This window comes from Bufo bufo, chromosome 3 (assembly GCF_905171765.1).
Source record: "Bufo bufo chromosome 3, aBufBuf1.1, whole genome shotgun sequence".
Lineage (NCBI taxonomy): Eukaryota > Metazoa > Chordata > Amphibia > Anura > Bufonidae > Bufo > Bufo bufo.
The window spans coordinates 390,192,264-390,213,120 of record NC_053391.1 but is presented as its reverse complement, the minus strand read 5'-3'; the positions used below and the strand labels follow the sequence as shown (position 1 = coordinate 390,213,120).

At 43.1% G+C, this 20,857-nt stretch overlaps 1 protein-coding gene across 1 annotated transcript in view; it reads right to left on the bottom strand.

Moving 5' to 3' along the window:
* The window catches only part of NXN (nucleoredoxin), a 155,190-nt gene that overhangs the window by 49,939 nt on the left and 84,394 nt on the right, over window positions 1–20,857 (bottom strand). The window contains exon 2 of the mRNA XM_040424777.1: window positions 222–339. Coding sequence (XP_040280711.1) covers window positions 222–339 — 118 coding nt within the window. The remainder of the gene's footprint in view (window positions 1–221; window positions 340–20,857) is intronic.

Here is a 20,857-nt window from a genome sequence, read left to right as displayed (position 1 = left end):
AGTGGGGAAATCTGTGAGAAGAGTTTCTAGAGGAATCATGGGTAATACCACCTCTAGAAACTCTAGCATCATTAAAACAAATGTACATCACAGTGCTAGGCAAGACAATAAAAAAAGAACTACTTTTGAGCTATGGAGATCATCTGGTAAGAATTCATAGACATATAGGTATTATTACGGCTTATTTTTATTAAGCCCTTAAACACCTTTAAGATACTAACCTTCTGGGTCATCTCTTATTAATAAGAGGCCGTTTCTACACACAACCTTCCCGGTAGATGCTTCAATAAAGATAAGTGAGGGAATGTTGGAAATTCTGTACTTGTTCCAAAGTTTCAACTGTTAAGAAAGGAGAAACCCAATTACAATAACTAGAAGTGAAGTACAGTATAACATTTTATTTCTGAAAAGCAAGGACATGCTTAATCAAAACTAACTAAAGGAAGTTATTCCAGGAAGATGTGAGCACCTAAAATACATTTCTTTAGATATATTCATACTGTCCATACTTTGCTGGTGGCTGCTATGCTCCATCATTTAACTAGAGAGCTTCTATAGCAGCAAAAAAACATCAGCTCAGCTGAATATGATTTCCAGATCCATAGACATCAGTACAGTTCAAATGTAATGAGAAAAAGCCTCCAGGAAGGAAAGTAAAAAAGCTAAATAAAACCAAGTGATTACATAGGACATAGCTTCAGACCAAAACCTAATTGAGATATATTATGTATATCCAAGCATTGTTAAACCAAAACCACTTGACAGACCACACATGGAATATAGGGGCTTATTTACTAAAGACTGGTGTTTCATATACCAGTCTTAGTAAAAGACTGCAGCGTAAGATGCGGTTAAATTCTTAAAGAGGACCTTTCACCTGAAAATGAAAGTTAAACTAAAGATATAGCCTTACTTACATGCCCCCTGGTATTGCTTATTCAGTCATTCATTTTTCAATCAGTGCCCCCATTTGTCCGCGCTGCCCCCCGGAATATTTGCCGCCTTGTATGCTAATGAGCCATTTGGCTCAACTGGGCGGGCCTTCAAAAGTTCTCCCGGACGTGTCATTCTTCTCCCTGGCACGGAGCGCATCCAATCAGCGTGCTCCGCTCTTAGCCAGGGAGAAGACGCTCCAGTTCTTGCGAGATTCGCGAGAACTGAAGCGATTTCATCCATCCGGAGCCATCTCGCGAGAACTGGAGCGTCTTCTCACTGGCTAAGAGCGGAGCGCGCTGATTGGATGCGCTCCGTGCCAGGGAGAAGAATGACACGCCCGGGAGAACTTTTCAAGGCCCGCCCAGTTGAGCCGAATGGCTCATTAGCATACAAGGCGGCAAATATTCCGGGGGGCAGCGCGGACAAATGGGGGCACTGATTAAAAAATGAATGACTGAATAAGCAATACCGGGGGCATGTAAGTAAGGCTATATCTTTAGTTTAACTTTCATTTTCAGGTGAAAGGTCCTCTTTAAGGGGTGAATATCTTCAAATACATTTGTTGCATTTTTTGCTGTCCATGTGCCAGAAACTGAAACCTACTTCAGCTACAAGTTAGTGAAGATATCAGTTATAATTTACACTAGATGTCTGGCGGAAATTGTTTTAAATGTGTCAGACCGTGGTGGCCTCAGCTCATTCTGCTAGGCTCCACACACTTGTTTAAAAAGTGCTGAGAAGGGCGTGGCCTACCGCAGCATGGCATAGGGAGCGCTTCAGATCGCTCCTGCCTGAATCCTGTCACATCCCGATATCTGAATACTGCTGGTGGAAGCAAAACATATTAAAGGAGCCCCAGAAGGTAGCGGATTATCGTGGATCAAATAGTGGAGGTGGAAGCAATGCCGAAACGTGGGAAGAGCGGTGCGCGCCCAGACAGGATGGAGGGCAGCCAAGATGGAGCTGGAATAGAGGAGGAGGAGGACGGAAGACATGAGGCGGTGAGTCGGAGTGCAGCAGCGTGCCTCAGCAAATATGCCAGGGTGCCAGAAGGGGTAAAGGACTGGTCACAAACTGCTGGGGAAGGAGTTAATTCCTCCTCAGAACAGGAGGAGCCCTCCACAGATGAAGAAGGAGAGAATAACACTGGCTGCCAGGTCCCTTTGTCCCAAACAAAAGCTCAGGATAAAGAAAACCCTCACAAATATACTGAAAAAGAACCTAACCTTAAAGATATCATGAAAGCAGTAGCTAGCTGCAATTGCACCCTAAAAGACCTTAACCTCCAAGTGGGCAGCCTACGAGAAGATATATCCCTGTTCAGGCAAGACTTAAAGTTAATGAAAGAACATCAGAGCTTGAAAAACGGATGTCAGAGACGGAAGATGAAGCTAGGCCTCTTAAGATGGCGGCTAAGACGGTGGCAAGAGATGTGGCAGCCCTGTTTGCCAAAAAGGATGACTTGGAATTTTTTTTACGTCGTAATAACATCAGAATAGGGGGGGTCCTGGAAAAAACAGAGGGATCAAATGCCTCAGAATATATTGAAAAATGGCTACAGGACAAAGGACTGTCTTCACTATATGCTGTAGAAAGGGCTCATCGGGTGCCCACAAGACCACTGCCTCCTGGTAGACCACCAAGACCAATTCTGGCCAAATTATTACACTTTAAAGACAGGGATACCATTTTGAGGCAGTCACGAGACAACGTGGATTTGGTCATCAATGGAGCGAAAATTTCCATCTTCCCAGACTATTCCACAGAGGTTCAGAAGAAGCCGACAAAGTTTCTGGATGTCAAGAGACAACTTAGGAATTTAAAAATTCCATACTCCATGTTATTCAAGGCCAAGCTACGTGTGGTGGCAATGGGTGATACCAAGTTCTTTGAGGACCCAGAAGAGGTGACGCACTGGCTGGACCGCCATGAAAATCAATTGCGAACGCGAGACAAGGATGTCTGAGAAGAAGATCTCGGGGAATCTATTTCTTCAGTGTGTAGTGTGTGGCCTTTTTCTCTGTTTTCCTGTTTTTAGGAATGTAATATGAAGAGGGACACTTCATCTGACGACGCTTCCACAGATGGGACTTTACGAATACAAATAATCTATCGGTTCCTCTGATGCAGGAGCGTGAGTAGTGCACAGAAAGTGCAGCTCAAGAAAAGTTTCTAGTTTATATCTTGCTTCCTTGGGAAAGGGAGGCGGGTACTCACTCCGACATGGCAACAGGGTCAACTTTACACTGCATGTTAGCGCGGCAACTGGCCTCAATGCTGATGAAATGCGTTGGGGTTCAATTCCTGATTATACATTATGGGTTGGTGCGATCACTGGGGGAAGATCACTTTTACGTTCCATATCAGGAATATGACACACATGACTAGGATACTCAGCTGGAATGTGAGGGGCATGGCTGATACACACAAACGTCATAGTATCTTCAATTACCTATCGCGTTTTCAGCCAACTATTTGCTGTTTACAAGAAACGCATTTAACCAAGGACACATTGCATTGGTTGAAGAAGTCTTGGGTGGGATATGGTGCTCATGCGGTGCTATCCTCACATTCCAGGGGAGTTAGTATATAAGTACATAAGAACATTAGATTTGAATGTATTAACCCCTTAAGGACACAGCCTTTTTACACCTTAGGACCAGGCCATTTTTTGAAAATCTGACCAGAGTCCCTTTAAGTGCTGATAACTTTAAAACGCTTTGACTTATCCAGGCCGTTCTGAGATTGTTTTTTCGTCACATATTGTACTTCATGACACTGGTAAAATGGAGTTAAAAAAAAAAATTTTTTTGCACCAAAAAATACCTAATTTAACAAAAATTTGAAAAAAATTTGCAAATTTCAAAGTTTCAGTTTCTCTACTTCTGTAATACATAGTAATACCCCCAAAAATTGTGATGACTTTACATTCCCCATATGTCTACTTCATGTTTGAATTGTTTTGGGAATGATATTTTATTTGTTGGGGATGTTATAAGGCTTAGAAGTTTAGAAGCAAATCTTGAAATTTTTCCGAAATTTACAAAAACTCAATTTCTAGGGACCAGTTCAGGTCTCAAGTCACTTTGCGAGGCTTACATTATAGAAACCACCCAAAAATGACCCCATCTAAGAAACTACACCCCTCAAGGTATTCAAAACTGATTTTGCATACGTTGTTAACCCTTTAGGTGTTGCACAAGAGTTATTGGCAAATAGGGAGGAAATTTGAGAATTTCATTTTTTTGTCTAATTTTTCATTTTAACCCATTTTTTCCACTAACAAACCAAGGGTTAACAGCCAAACAAGACTGTATCTTTATTGCCCTGACTCTGCCATTTACAGAAACACCCAATATGTGGCCGTAAACTACTGTACGGCCACACAGCGGGGCGTAGAGTGAAAGGTGCGCCGTTTGGTTTTTGGAAGGCTGATTTTTATGGACTGGTTTATTTACACCATGTCCCATTTGAAGCCCCCTGATGCACCCCTAGAGGAGAAACTCCCTAAAAGTGACCCCATCTAAGAAACTACACCCCTCAAGGTATTCAAAACTGATTTTACATACGTCGTTAACCCTTTAGGTGTTGCACAAGAGTTATTGGCAAATGGCGATGAAATTTGAGAATTTCATTTTTTTGGCTAATTTTCCATTTTAACCCATTTTTTCCACTAACAAAGCAAGGGTTAACAGCCAAACAAGACTGTATCTTTATTGCCCTGACTCTGCTGTTTACAGAAACACCCCATATGTGGCCGTAAACTACTGTACGGGCACACAGCGGGGCGTAGAGTGAAAGGTGCGCCGTTTGGTTTTTGGAGGGCTGATTTTGCTGGACTGTTTTTTTGGCACCATGTCCCATTTGAAGCCCCCCTGATGCACCCCTAGATTATAAACTCCATAAAAGTGACCCCATCTAAGAAACTACACCCCTCAAGGTATTCAAAACTGATTTTACAAACTTTGTTAACCCTTTAGGTGTTGCACAAGATTTAATGGAAAATAGAGATACAATTTCAAAATTTCACATTTTTGGTAGATTTTCCATTTTAATATTTTTTTTCCAGTTACAAAGCAAGGGTTAACAGCCAAACAAAACTCATTATTTATGGCCCTAATTCTGTAGTTTACAGAAACACCCCATATGTGGTCGTAAACAGCTGTACGGGCACACGGCAGGGCGCAGAAGGAAAGGAACACCATATGGTTTTTGGAAGGCATATTTTGCTGGACTGTTTTTTTTGACACCATGTCCCATTTGAAGCCCCCTGATGCACCCCTAGAGTAGAAACTCCAAAAAAGTGACCCCATTTTAGAAACTACGGGATAGGGTGGCAGTTTTGTTGGTACTAGTTTAGGGTACATATGATTTTTGGTTGCTCTATATTACACTTTTTGTGCGGCAAGGTAACAAGAAATAGCTTTTTTGGCACCGTTTTTTTTTTTTGTTATTTACAACATTCATCTGACAGGTTAGATCATGTGGTAATTTTATAGAGCAGGTTGTCACGGACGCGGAGATACCTAATATGTATACAATTTTTTTTATTTATGTAAGTTTTACACAATGATTTCATTTTTAAAACCAAAAAAATGTTTTAGTGTCTCCATAGTCTAAGAGCCATAGTTTTTTCAGTTTTTGGGCGATTATCTTAAGTAGGGTCTCATTTTTTGCGGGATGAGATGACGGTTTGATTGGCATCTATTTTGGGGTGCATATGACTTTTTGATTGCTTGCTATTACACTTTTTGTGACGTAAGATGACAAAAAATGGCTTTTTTTACACCGTTTTTATTTTTATTTTTTTACGGTGGTCATCTGAGGGGTTAGATCATGTGATATTTTTATAGAGCCGGGCGATACGGACGCGGCGATACCTAATATGTATACTTTTTTTTTATTTATGTAAGTTTTACACAATGATTTCATTTTTGAAACAAAAAAAATCATGTTTTAGTGTTTCCATAGTCTAAGAGCCATAGTTTTTTCAGTTTTTGGGCGATTATCTTGGGTAGGGTATGATTTTTGCGGGATGAGATGACGGTTTGATTGTTACAATTTTGGCGTACATGCGACTTTTTTGATCACTTTTATTACCTTTTTTGGGAAGTAAGGTGGGCAAAATTTCAATTTCATCATAGTTTTTTATTTTTTATTTTTATGGTGTTCACCGTTCGGGTAAAGTAACATGACCGTTTTATAGATCAGGTCGTTACGGACGCGGCGATACCAAACATGTGTAGGGAATTATTTTTTTTTTTCATTTTTTATCAGTGATAAATGTGTTTTTTGATTTTTACTTTTTTTTCACTTTTATTCACTTTTTTTTGACCCAGACCCACTTGGTTCTTGAAGATCCAGTGGGTCTGATGTCTGTATAATACAGTACAGAACAATATATATATTGTACTGCACTGTATTTTACTTACACTGAACAGATCTATGCCTTTCAGCACAGATCTGTTCAGCACCATGGACAGCAGGACGCCTGAGAGGCGTCCTGTTGCCATGGGAACCTTCCCCGTCTGCTTAGTACTGCTCAGAACTTCGCAGACGGGGAAGGGTAAGGAGGGGATCTCTCGGGGGGCTGTCTGGGGGCTCTCTCCCTCTCCATCGGGAGGCTGCAAAGGCACAGCAGCCCCCCGATGGGAGAGGGAGGGAGCTCCCTGCGCTGTTAACCTTTTCCATACAGCGGTCCGTACGGACCGCTGTATGGAAAGGGTTAAACGGCTGACATCGCATCGCAGATGTCAGCCGTTTATACCAGGGTGCCAGCAATGTGCTGGCACCCTGGTATCCCCACTAGACACCAACGATTATACAAGGGGAGGCGGGCGGGGGATCGCGATCCCGCCTGCCGCACCGCCCGCCTCCCGCAACCCTCCCCCTGCACCTCCCGCCACCATAAAAATCATTCGGGGGTGCAGGGGGGGGGTGAATAAAACTTTTTTTAGGCATATAAAGTTTCTGATCCCCGCGGTCAGGGACCGCGGGGACCAGAAACTGCAGAAATCGCAGCAAACCGCAGGTCTGAATTGACCTGCGGTTTGCCGCGATCGCCGACATGGGGGGGTCACGGGACCCCCCCCCCCGCGCATTTAGCCTAGGTGCCTGCTCAATGATTTGAGCAGGCACCGGGTTCCGATCACTGCCAGCCGCACGGCAGTGATCGAAAATACACAGGGCGTACATGTACGCCCTGTGTCCTTAAGTACCAGGGCACAAGGGCGTACCTGTACGCCCTATGTCCTTAAGAGGTTAAAGAACATTTAGATGAGGAAGTAAAATTTGTATGTGTACTGTGCAACATTGAAGGCATTCAAATGATACTGGTAGCATTATATATTCCCCCGCCGTTTGCGTCAACCCTTTTGAGAGTGATCCTTGAGTTTGTGGCAGAATATCCCGGAATTCCGTGGATGCTGGTGGGAGATTACAACTGTACACCAGATGGACAGATATAGGATGGAGGGATCTGGAAGATCCCTGGGAAGTTCGGCGTTATGCAACATTATGACAGAGATGGGTTTAATGGATGTAGGGAGATTGAGACACCCGACAGAACGGAAATATTCTTGTAGCTCGTCCACATGTTGTTCTTTATCTCGAATACATTTAGCACTGGTGAATGATGGAATGTTCCCGACTGTTCATTCCTCCAATTATTTTCCCAGGTCGATATCAGACCATTCCATATTAAAGGTGGAGCTGGATATAGGGAGGGCTAGAGTGGGGGCGAAATTATGGAAGTGCAATGCAATTTGGTTACAAATTCTGGGGGACCTGACAAATATGACTGAATCCCTCAAAGAATATTTTACTTTTAATACTGGTACAACGTCTTCCCATGCTGTCTGGGATGCTATGAAAGCATATCTGAGGGGGCTTCTGATTAAGTCCATTAGTGTACATAAAACTAGATCCAAAATAGAGGATGTCAGGGTTCACAAGGAGGCTGAGGAGTCGGAGAGGGCATTTGGGGTAGCACCCTCCCAGGCTACTAGTAGGGCATTAAAAGAGGCGCAGGAACAATTGAGGTGCCATCTATTGAAGGTAGCAGACAGGAAACACACCTTTTATAAACAATGCACATTTGCAGAAGGTGAAGTGTTGAGCATACTCTATCGGTTATTTCCAGGGCCCAGCAAGGATCATCATGTATTGTGGAACTGTTGGATCCCCAGAGGAGGTCTTGTACAAGTACAAAGGATATTCTAAGTGTACTACAGGGATTTTACGCCTCTCTGTATAGCTCCAGGAATACCAACTCCGAGGAAGAGTTTTTACAATTCCTTTAGGGGGGCAGAACTACCCACACTTTCGGCAGAGGAGAGGGACAAATTAGAGGAGCCTAGTAATATGGAGGAATTGGTGGAAGCCTTGAAAGATGTGGCTAATGATAAAGCCCCGGGGTCGGATGGTATTCCTGTGGAAACATATAAGAGATTTCAGGATATACTATTACCAAAACTACTGAAGGTCTTTAATTATTCGTTAGAGGTGGGCTGTCTTCCAGCCTCTATGCAGGAGGCACTTATAGTGGTGATACCGAAACCAGGGAAGGATCCAAGATTCCCCAACTCCTACAGGCCAATATCCCTCCTAACGTCGGATGTTAAGCTGTAAGCAAAGGTTCTGTTGAAAAGACTATCTAAGGCCAGACCAAACGGGCTTATACCAGTTTACAAATCCCAGTGGATAACTGTGGGGATAGAGCAGTTCTGTCGATTGACGCTGCTAAGGCATTCGACAGTGTGGAGTGGGGATATCTCTGGGGTACATTGAGATGTATGGGCTTTGGTCAGAGATTCATCAAGTGGGTGCAGGTCCTCTACTCTAATCCAAGGGCACGTATTAAGGTAATGGGAGCGTGTCTAACTATATCCAGCTAGCTAGGAGAACTAGGCAGGGGTGCCCATTATCCCCCCTCCTATTTGCTATAGCTATTGAGCCTTTAGCGGCATTAGTGCGTAAGTCCCCAGACATTAAGGGCTTTCAATACGGACAGATGGATAACAAAATTGCGTTATACGCTGATGACACTCTTCTATTTCTGGGGGATACGACATCTTCCCTTTCGGCATCTTTGTCTCTGATGAACAAGTTTGGCAGTCTGTCGGGCCTTACTATTAATTGGCAAAAATCTGCGTTGATTCCTATTGATGATCAGTCAATATCTGAGGTGGCCATTGCTCATAATATCCCCTGTGTTAATAATGTTAAGTATCTAGGAATCCAGACTTCACCCAGGATTAAAGACTTTGAAGAGTTAAACCTATCCCCCCTTGCTAGCGAAGTTTAGAAAGAAGACTAAATCATGGAATAAGCCATTTCTTTCCATAGTGGGCAGGGTAAATCTCCTTAAAATGGTCATGATGCCACAACTTTTATATGTGCTCCATAACGCCCCGATCTGGTTACCTCTAGACAGATTTCAGAAATTAACTCTATATTTTGGGAACTTATTTGGAGAGGAGGTCGGCCAAGAATCAAACTGGAAACAATACAATACTCTAAAACAACGGGGGGACTGGCAATACAAAATCCCTGGATCTATTACCTAGCAGCACAGTGTCAGCATTTTAAGGGATGGAAAGACTATTAGTTGGCAGATATGACTAGTCAGATTCTACAGCAAAAAATGGGGAGGAAGGATCTAATGTGGTTACTGGAAGGAGAGGGAAAGCATACTCTGGATGATAATTTCCCTCTGATAGGCCTTATAAGGAAAGTATGGAAGAAAGTCAAGCAGCTGAGAGGCGTGACGGGCGTTAGCAAGCTAACCCTGATTTGGAATAACTCATCTCCCAGAATTCCTTTCACGGTCAGGCCTTCAGGGTTGGGAAAATAAAGGGATCCATGGGATAGGCGATTTAGTAGAGGGTGGGGTATTTAAATCATTTACGGATATACAGGAGAAATTTCAAATTCCACGAACGAGCTTTTTCCAATATTTACAGCTACGTCATGCGTATGAGACCATGAGGAAAAAAGGTACTATCATTACTAAACTAGATACGGCCCAAAAAGTAATCCTCACAGGAAGAGAAAAGAGAGGTTTGATATGCTTTATACATTGTTACTAGATAAGTTCTTAATCTCGCATCCGTTGACTTGAATGAAAAAGTGGGAGGAAGATGTGGTGGAGATGTCGCAGGGGCAATGGGAGGATGTTTTGAAGGCGATTCCGTTGACTTCACTGAGTGAACAGGGAAAGTTGTCCCAACTCTTCATTATTCACAGAGTAGATAAAACGCCAATATTTCTAAAATACATTGGGGTCAGAACGGATGCATGCTGTCTAAGATGTTCTATGGAACCAGTGGATTTGATAATATGGAAATGTCAATGTCTAGGTTCTGGATAGAAACCATACGCCAAAACATGGCAGGTAGGGTAGACAGAGACCCCAAAATATGTATTCTGGGATACGTCTCTGAAATAGGGACAGATTGGTATAGTAAGATAGCGGTGGGTAGATTGTTGTATATAGCCAGAAAACTGATTGCGTTGCATTGGATACAGACTAGTCCCCCGACGTTAGAAGAATTTATGGTTAAAGTCAATAATATGTTGACCTGTGAAAAAGCTATATTCCTGAAAAGAAGGTGCCAGCAAAAGTTTGATAAACTATGGAGCAAATGGTTGTCTAACAGGATAGATTTGATTTAAATCAAACTGATTTAAATCACGATTTAAATCACTAGTCAGTAAGGCTTGATTTAAATAATAGTTTTCTACATAAAGACTAATTCTTGCTGGTATAACTTATAATATGCAAGTAGATGAAGATTTTTAGAATAACAACTTTTCATATTAGTTTGATTAGGTTGATTCTGTATTCATAGGTTTGTAGAAGTTAGGATTAAGCTATTTTTCTCAACTCTGTTCATGTTATAACATTTTTGCTGTGAAGAAGAGGCATGTGATCTCTGCTGAGTCAAATTCAGTTTTGAGAACTGCAAAAGTAAACCAAGCATCTGTGATAATATCTTGTAGGCAGAGAAACTGCCCAATAATCTTACAAAAATCTCTGGAAGAGCATGACATTGTGAATTGATTAATGGAATTTATTTACCCAAAAAATATATACAGCCTTATTCTACATAATTAAAAAATTAATCTTTATTTCATGATGGAATAACCTTTGGATGGTAATATATTTCCCTCAAAAAGCATTTTATATAAAAGAAATCCGATTTAAATTAAAAAAATATCCGATTTAAATAAAAAAAATCAGATTTTTTTGATTATTCTTTTTTTTTAAATCATTGATTTTTATCCACCCTGTTGTCTAATAGTCACGTTAGATTCTAAAGAGATAGAGGGAGAAGCACAAATGTTGCAGTGAGTACAGATTTTGGGAGGGGGGGGATTTAAGGGGGGAGGGATATGGTATAGGGGTTTATTCATGTATGTTATATAATTATATACAAAAATGACAATTTCGCAAGAGAGTATATCAAATAGATTTATTTTTCTTTATTGGGATATCAGAATATGCTTATTGGACACAGCTTTGAAAATCTTGTAAATAAAAAAGATTTATTTTTTTTAAAAAGTGCCGAGAGCAGCGAGAAACACAGAAAGTCAGAAAAAGGGAGTTTGCGCAAAAATTTGGGAATTTGTATGCCAGGAAACTGGTGCCAAGTTTTGTAAATGATCTCCATTGTGTACAATTTTGGGTGCTTGACATAGCTGAACTGTAGCAAAGCAAACAAGGGTGCCCAAAGTAATTTAGGTAATGAGTGAATCACAGCGCCAAGATTATCAAACTTTAGGCTATTTCCTTTGTTAAAATAAAAAAGACGGTTTAGCAGTGATCTAATCCATGTTTTATACCCTGGCCTGTAACCATGACAAGGCATCCATAATGTATAAAGAATAGAAGGTTAACACCAGCATAGATGAGATTTCTTCACTAGAAAAGCAGTAAGACTATGGAGCTCTCTGCCGGAGGAAGCCGTCATGGTTAATTTATCGAAGGAACGTAAAAAATATAATATTACAAATTACATGTACTAGTTTGCTGGAGATGGATCGTCGATCCAGATATTTATTCTGATTACCAAATTCGGAGTCATGATGACCTGGAATGAAAGAAGGAACACTTCAAATGCTTCCTTTATGATTAGGAATAGAGATGAATGAATTGACGACCTATCTGCCGCTGGATTTACAGGGCCAGACATTTAGGCTACATTCATATTCACATGACTACAAAAAAAGAAGAAAAAAAAAAAAGGCTATTAAAAATAGCAAAATAGTCTAGTTTTTAACAGCCATTTTTTTCAGTGATACCTTTAAAAAAAAATGCTATTAAGAACTGTCCCCTTCAATGTTTTGGGGTTCATCTGGCCATGAAAATGAAATTAAAAATTAAAATAGCACATATTCTATTTTTGAATGCCCATTATTCATGGGCCATTAAAAAATGACCATGTGAATAACCCCATAGACTAAAATGATTGTGTGACAACTGTTTGAAAAACATCTGTGTGAATATAGCCTTAGCCCGGCCCTGACAATTTCCTACCTTCGATGCCACTCCTATTAGCTGAGAAAGGACAGAGGCTCATCTACTTTGGGGCTGCCACTGTGCGCTCCTCAAAGTGACAGCTTCGAAGCCGAGCCTCTCCCCTCACTCTGCTAGATAGAACTTGGCAGGGCTGGGCTCAAAGTCTGGCCCTTTAATCTAGAGGCAGGTGGGCGCTTCTTCTCCAGCAGGGTCAGCCCCTTACAGTTGAAGTTGATTTTCTCATCTCTAATTAGTTGTTATAGTTGAGCAAGTGGTCAGTGCTGAATGCCACAGATTAAAGACGTGTGGAAAGTAAACCATAGGTATAAAAAGAACACCTTAGGGACAAAATAGCTTCGTCTTAGACCATTATATATGTAATCTTTCTCCAGCCATCCCATAGAAGTCCCATTCACACAGGCACTTGGGATAGCTCTGACGCCAGAAGTCTGCACCTGAACCACACAGATCAATCCACTGTGTAGTGGACAGAGCGAAATACTGCAGTGCTGCCCCTACTGAAGTGACCAGCTACCCCCACCACACAAAGGATGGACTTGTGTATTGTCTGCGCAGAAATACCCCAAAACAGCAGGGGTGTGGGGTGTCAGACCACACCGACCAGATATTGATGGTCTATCCTGCTCTCCCCAGCCCCTACCTAGTGCTGTCAGCCATTTAGCATGACCAAAACTGCTAACATGGTCTTAAGGTGCATTTACATGGCCTGAGAATCGGGCAGATTCTCAGGAACGACCGTTCTCGACAATCTGGCCATGTAAATGCTCATTCATCAGGTGATCCTGTCATTCATGCAGGTGCCACCAATCATGTCTTCTAGGCAGCAGATCGTGTGGTCTAAACAAAGATCTGCTGCCCAGAAGCCATGATTCTGTATGAGGACAAGGGGTCGCTATAGACATCCCTCATCCTGTGAAGATCTCTGCATGTAAATGCACCGGTCTCCTTCACCTAACGAGCAGCCGACTGTCGGGAAGGAACGCTTCCTACCCGCTCAGCCGGCCCGTGCAAACAAGTCATTGTAGGAAGAACCAGGTCAATAAGGATTTAATTACAGTGAAACTTATTTGTCATCCAATGATCTAGATTCTAGGTCAAATCACACAGCACAATGGCAAGAAGTGATGCAGACATGGGCAGGTGGCTGACAGGTCTGTGAAGCAAAGCAATAAGGTGCAGACTCCAAGCACATCTGGGAATGTTATACAAATATAAGCTGAAGTGGAAAATGTAATACACAGGACCTGCTTGTGTCTCCATAACTGATTGTTTTTTTTTCTTTAAATCTGGGAACACTCTGCCTTAAGACTTGCAAATCCAAACTTATTTCCAAATGGTCAAAATACAGTGAAACATCTCCAAAAGAGAGGAGTAGATTTCCTGCGGCAGACTTTCGTCTCCACCATATATACTGTATACGGTCTTTTTGAGAAGGCCACCCCTCTAGGAAACCACCTTTCAAAGCAGTTTTGGGTGGTCATCTCCTCTATGAAATCAGAGTAGCGTCTTTTAAATGTGGACATCAGAAATGTATGTGTTGTTATAAAGTCATGCATATCTCTAAACACTTTGGGGGTCATTTATTAAGACCGGCGTTTTAGGATCCAGTCTTAAAAAGGCTCTGTGCTGGATAGAGGTGCCGGCCTCTACATACCTTCCGCGGATCCACCCCTGCTTCTAAATCTATGCCAGCTCCCTTGCTGCTGTAGATTTAGACCATTTTCTATGCCTAAAACAGGAGTAGAAAATGAGGAATGAGACGTCCCCTTTCCCCGCCACAACCCACTTTTGTAGACCTGGCGTCAGCAGGGAAGTCACAGATTGCAGCACAAAGAACCTTTGCGGCGTAATCTGTGCCAGAAATACCCCCAATATAGGTGTATTTCTAATCGTAAATGACCCCCTTTGTGTCTACATCTAACAACACACTGCAATACATTAATTGTAGGTAGCACAGTCTATGTTGTGTACTTTGTCGCATGTAGTGTGCGCCACAGGACACTTAAAAATAAGAGTATGCCGATAATATCTGCAGTTTCCCAGCACTGTTCTGAAGTCCATGCATGGGATACTTCTTCCCGGATTGTTCAGGCAGGGGATTACAAGGGTTATACACCAGATAGGGGCAGGGATCATCAAAAACTTCTCAAGAGAGGCTTTCTGGAGCCGCATGTCTAAGGGTTCATTCACATCTCCAGTGTGTACTCTGGTAGTCTGTTCCACCCGACGAAAACACTACCAGAGTACACTGGCATAGCTTTCTGCTGGCATTTATACCAGAAAACTGCCGATTCCCATTCTAGTGAATGGCGATCAAGGGGTATCCGGCTATGCCGGATATGGTGTATACTAGGGATCGACCGATTATCGGCAAAACCGATAATCGGCCGATATTAAGGATTTTGAACGTTATCGGTATTGGCATCTATTTTGCCTATATACCGATAACGTATGGGGAACAAGGATCGTGCTTCTGACAGCGCTCTCAGTGTTCCCTCAGCAGCACAGGGGAGAAGTAAGCAGTGTCTCCCTCCCCCCTGTGCTGCTGCCACCAATGAGAGGAGGAAGGACAAGAGGAGGGGAGGGGCTGTGGCCACTGCGCCACCAATGAAGATAACTCTCTCATTAATTCATATACAGGAGGCGGGAGCTGGATGCAGAATCCCATAGCCGGCTCCCGACCTCTATGAGCGGTAGCTGCGATCTGCGGTAGTTAACCCCTCAGGTGCCGCGGATCGCAGCTATAGAGGTCGGGAGCCGGCTATGGGATTCTGCATCCAGCTCCCGCCTCCTGTATATGAATTAATGAGAGACTTATCTTCATTGGTGGCGCAGTGCGCCCCCCCCACCCCAACCCCAGTATTAGACATTGGTGGCGCAGTGCGCCCCCCCAACCCAGTATTAATCATTGGTGGCGCAGTGTGCCCCCCCCACCCAAGCCCCCCAGTATTAATCATTGGTGGCAGTGGCCACAGGGTCCCCTTCTCATTGGTGGTGCAGTGGCAGTTCTGATCGGAGCCCCAGCAGTGTAATCCTGGGGCTCCGATCGGTTACCATGGCAGCCAGTACGCTACTGAAGCCCTGGCTGCCATGGTAAGCTCCATGCAGCTGTGTGCACAAAGGGACAGTGTGAGGTCCTATTCACCCTGATAGAGATCTATCAGGGTGAATAGGACAAGGGTTCTAGTCCCTAAGGGGGCTAAAAGTTAGTAAAAATAAAAAAAAACACACACCAAAATATTAATTATAAATGAAAAAGAAAGATTTACAAAAAAATAACTACACGTTAACAATAAACATTCATTTTCAGCAGATTTGAGTAGGAGTTTTTTATTTATTTTTATAAATGAAAATTCACAGAATATCGGTATAAATTATCGGCTATAGGCCGGAAAGTTCACAGATTATCACTATCGGTATGGGCCCTAAAAAAATCAATATCGGTCGATCCCTAGTGTATACCAGTATTCGGTTCCTCTGCTGGAACAGACTACTGGGGTTCTTTTGAGTCCTAATTAAGCCTATTACGTTTCTATAATTGGATACTGGGACTTCCATTTTCCTTTGATGGACTTTTCATGGGCCGCATATTTCTGTGTATTCTAATTCCAGGTGAGCTGGCTATGTATGGTATTATGAATAAATGTACTATTGGGTGTTACCAGTGTGGGGGGAGGGGTCCCTGCACAGTCTGACAGTGTCCAATCAGTGCTGTCAGACTGCGCAGGGACACACCCTTAACTGGTAGCATCCAGTTTTACATTTATTCCCAAACTTCTATTAGGAATAACAGAGGCATGGCATAGGGTCATAAGAATAAGGCTAGGTCTACACGACATTTGTCACGCAACAAATTTTTATAATGATAGTCTATGGTGTCGCACTGCGACTGGGACGCGACAGTCGCAAAAAATCCATTCGAATTGGATTTTTCTGCAGCTGTCGCAGTATGTCGCAGTGCGACACCATAGACTATCATTATAAAAATTGTATTGCGACATTGGTGTGACAATGTAGCGCGACACATGTTGCAGCGTAGTTGTGCCCTATGTGTCGCGTGACACATGTCGTCGTGTAGACCTAGCCTAAATGCTTCAGAATTATTATTATTATATGGAAAATGCAAGTATTTACTACAACAGACATATCAGTAAATGGTGACAGGTCCTCTTTAAAAGGAACACAACAAGACTGCATGCTTATAAATGCGTTCACGCAGTGATTTAAAAAAAAAAAAAAATTTCAACACGTAGAGACTCCATCCATACTGCTTACAGTAAACATCGTTAGGCGGCTACCAAGCTGATGATATAATGCAAAAAAGGGAGTATTTTTCACCAACGCTTGACAGCCTATATACCACACCTCATGTTTTACATAAATCGGTTTACATGTGAGTACACTCATCCCTGTGGCATCGTTCTCACCCTCCAGCGGCCTGTAGTTTCCCTTTTCCTGCGTGCAGGCGGTAACTGCTCAGACTACACGAATATTCTGTGTAATGTAATAGAAGAAACTGAAGGCAGGGAGGGGATATGCAGCTGCAGATTCCCTTTCTGTAAGGCCTCATGCACACGACTGTTGTTGTGTTCCGTGTCCGTTGTTCAGTTTTCCGTGATTTTCTGCGGACCCATTGACTTTCAATAGGTCCGTTGAAAACTCGGATAATGCACCGTTTGTCATCCGCGTCCGTGATCCGTGTTTCCAGGCGTCAAAAAAATAAGACCTGTCCTATTTTTTTCACGGACAACGGTTTGCGGACCCATTCAAGTCAATGGGTCCGTGAAAAAACACGGAGGCACACAAGATTGTCATCTGCGTCTGTTTTTTTCCTATCATTTGCAAGGCAAACTTGACTTAGATTATTTTTTTTTTCACTTTTCATGTCTGGTGATCTTCCAAAAATCAAGGAAGACACACGGAAACAAAAACGGATCAGCTTTTTGCGGACCGCAAAAAAATACTGTCGTGTGCATGAGGCCTTATAATGCATGCTAAAAGAGAGGCGGTAGAGTGGGAGTTAACTATATGAGAGACACAAACGAGGCGTCTGCACAACAAAAAGACTAATGGCAGTAACCCAGCAGAATGGAACGGATTTTCTGCAACAAAATCTGCCACGCGTGAAGGCAACGCGGACAAATGAAAGCAGCAAGTCAAGTTAGAAACAGACGAAAAGTCACATTGACAGCAAAACGATATCACACTAAATATGCATTTTGAAAAAACTATTTTGAGAACATTACCAGTACTTCACATTTTACAATGTTTCACAAAGAACTATTTCTTGCAACAATGTAGCATCATTTGTAGGTATTCTTATTAAATATTATTTGGCTTGAAAAACTAAATGTATGAAGTCAGCCTAGGGTCTTATTTACACATCAGTTCTCCACAGAATCAGCATGCTTTGGTTTGTTTATTCAGAGCAGGCATTCTCAAACTGCGGCCCTCCAGCTGTAGGGTTGGGCGATATCAAAAATATTCCCACGATAACGATATTAAGAAATTTATCGCGATAACGATATATATCGCAATAAATACCCATTTGGCAGGAAAAAAAAACTTGGGGCCAAAAGGAGACGTTACACTGTATGGGGCAGCCACAAGGAGACGTTACACTGTATGGGGCAGCCACAAGGAGACATTACACTGTATGGGGCAGCCACAAGGAGACGTTATACTGTATGGGGCAGCCACAAGGAGACGTTATACTGTATGGGGGCAGCCACAAGGAGACGTTATACTGTATGGGGGCAGCCACAAGGAGACGTTATACTGTATGGGGCAGCCACAAGGAGACGTTATACTGTATGGGGGCAGCCACAAGGAGACGTTATACCGTATGGGGCAGCCATAAGGAGACTTTACACTGTATGGGGCAGCCACAAGGAGACTTTACACTGTATGGGGGCCACAAGGAGATGTTATACTGTATGGGGGCAGCCACAAGGAGATGTTATACTGTATGGGGGCAGCCACAAGGAGACGTTATACTGTATGGGGCGGTGTGTGGTAGTGTAGGGACGCCTCTTACGATCCATCTAACTGGGGTAAAATCCTATTCGGATAATTCGTGGAGGAAGTCTTCTTTGGGAGATTTTAAAGTAGAGGACAGGGCTCCACATGGGCTAGAAGTGACAACTGGTATGGGGAGGGGGGGTCATTCTGTGGTGATGTCACTCTCCACCCCCAAAATAGCACTACATAAGAAGCTGACTTCAAATATGAAGTTCTCCTACCCCTATAAATCATGGACAGTGACTGCAGTCATTACCTGAAGGAGTAGTGAAATAGCCAGGGGTTATGTTAGCAGTCACTAGTGGGCTGTCGGTCACAAAGGGCGACGCAGATGAAAACACAGAAAACACCATCAATGTAAACCATCAGTCTACCAGAGCCCAGTACACACGATATATACAAGTCATGTATGTACACAATGACATCTCTATTTATATGCGTATCACATCACAGGTGGACACTCGAGTGAAGACACATGCGTTGGTGACACATATTAAAGAGGACCTTTCATGGGTCCAAAGAATATGAACTTAGTATCAGGCTGCATAGAGCGGCGCCCAGTGATCTAAGTGCACTTACTATTATTCCTGGGCGCCGCTCTGTTCGCCCGCTGTGGCCCCCGGTTTTTTCTCAACATTCGGTGAAAGTAGGAGGAGACGCCAGTGTCTCTCCTTCTCCCTGACAGCAGCGCTGTCCAATCACAGCGCAGAGCTCAGAGCCAGGGAGAAAAAAAAAAACTCCCTCGCTCTGAGCTCTGATTGGACAGCGCTGCTGTCATGGAGACGGAGAGACACTGGCGTCTCCTCCTACTTGCACCGAATGTTGAGAAAAAACCGGGGGCCACAGCGGGCGAATGGAGCGGCGCCCAGGAATAATAGTAAGTGCACTTAGATCACTGGGCACCGCTCTATGCAGCCTGCTACTAAGTTCATATTCTTTGAACCCATGAAAGGTCCTCTTTAATGTTTGTACAAAGTCTTGGTAAAGTTGCCATCACAGGTTTAAATAAAGTGAAGAAAAGAAAAAAAAAAAAAGCCTGCTCGTCCCTGCAGCCAGGTTCAGCCCTCCGCGTGCTAGTAGTAATGCAGGAGGCAGAGGCCACTTCAGTTATTTGATCAGTAATTTCCATCAGTTATTGTGAGCCAAAACCAGGTGCGAGCCAAAAGCACAGAACAGGTGCAGATCTTTCTCTGAGTAGGCTTCACTACTGGTTTTGGCTCATGCACACGAACATATGCCTCCCGAGACATACGGTCCATATGTCCTGGAGCGACATCGCTCGTGTGCACAGCATCATAGGCTACTATGGCGCTGTGCGCGTCATATGAGTGCGGGACAGTAGCCCTGCGTGCGGACCGTCGCACACAGCATCATAGTAAAATATAAAGCTGAGTGCTCCGATGCACACGATCGGTGGCGCTCCAGGACATATGGCCCGCTCACGGACCGTATGTCTCGGAAGGCATATGTTCGTGTGCATAGGCCCTAACTGATGGAAATAAATGACCAAATAAGGGTGGGTTCACACTAGCGTTCTGGAGTCCGTTGTGGCTTTCCGTTGTAACAGTGTTATAACGGAACATAACGGAATCCATAGGATGGAATGCAAAACGGAAGCCTTTAAGAGGCATTCCATTTTGCTCCGTCCTAATAGAAGTCTATGGGAAAACATCACAGATCCGTCTGGGTCCTGTTATGCAAGATGGAAAACAAAGTCCTGTCGACAGGACTTTGTTTTCCGTCTTGCTTAACGGGAACAAAACAGATCCGTTTTGATTCCCAAAGAATTCTATAAGGACGGAGAGCGAACGGAATGCCTTTTAAAGGCGTCCGTTTTGCATTCCATCATAATGCAAGTCTACGGGCAGCAAAACGGATCCGTCCTTCAGTCTTATGGATTCCGTTATGTTCCGTTATAACCCTGTTATAACGGACTCCATAATGCTAGTGTGAACCCACCCTAACTGAAGTGTGAACTGAGCCTATGAGCGCTTTGCTTTCTATGACTGTTGTGCCAATGAGTCAAGCGCGTGGCTTCTGAGCAGCTGTTTCAAATCTTCCTCATCAGCCAAAGCTAACACAGATGTAGAATCCATTAGACGATCCTCAAGTTGAGCTTTGTGCTGCCCTCGGAGACATGAAACTACAATCTGCCTGGTACATTAACCTCCAAAGTGCTTGACCTGTCAGAGAAACCCTGAACTTTGCCAAATACAAGGTATAAAAATATCTAGATAACGTAACAGAAGTTTCCCCTTACATCTCACAATACTGTTGTCACCTTATTCCATGCATCATCTGAAAGTATGCTACACTACTTTGACTACTTTTCTAGCAGGCATCATGCAAGTGACTAGA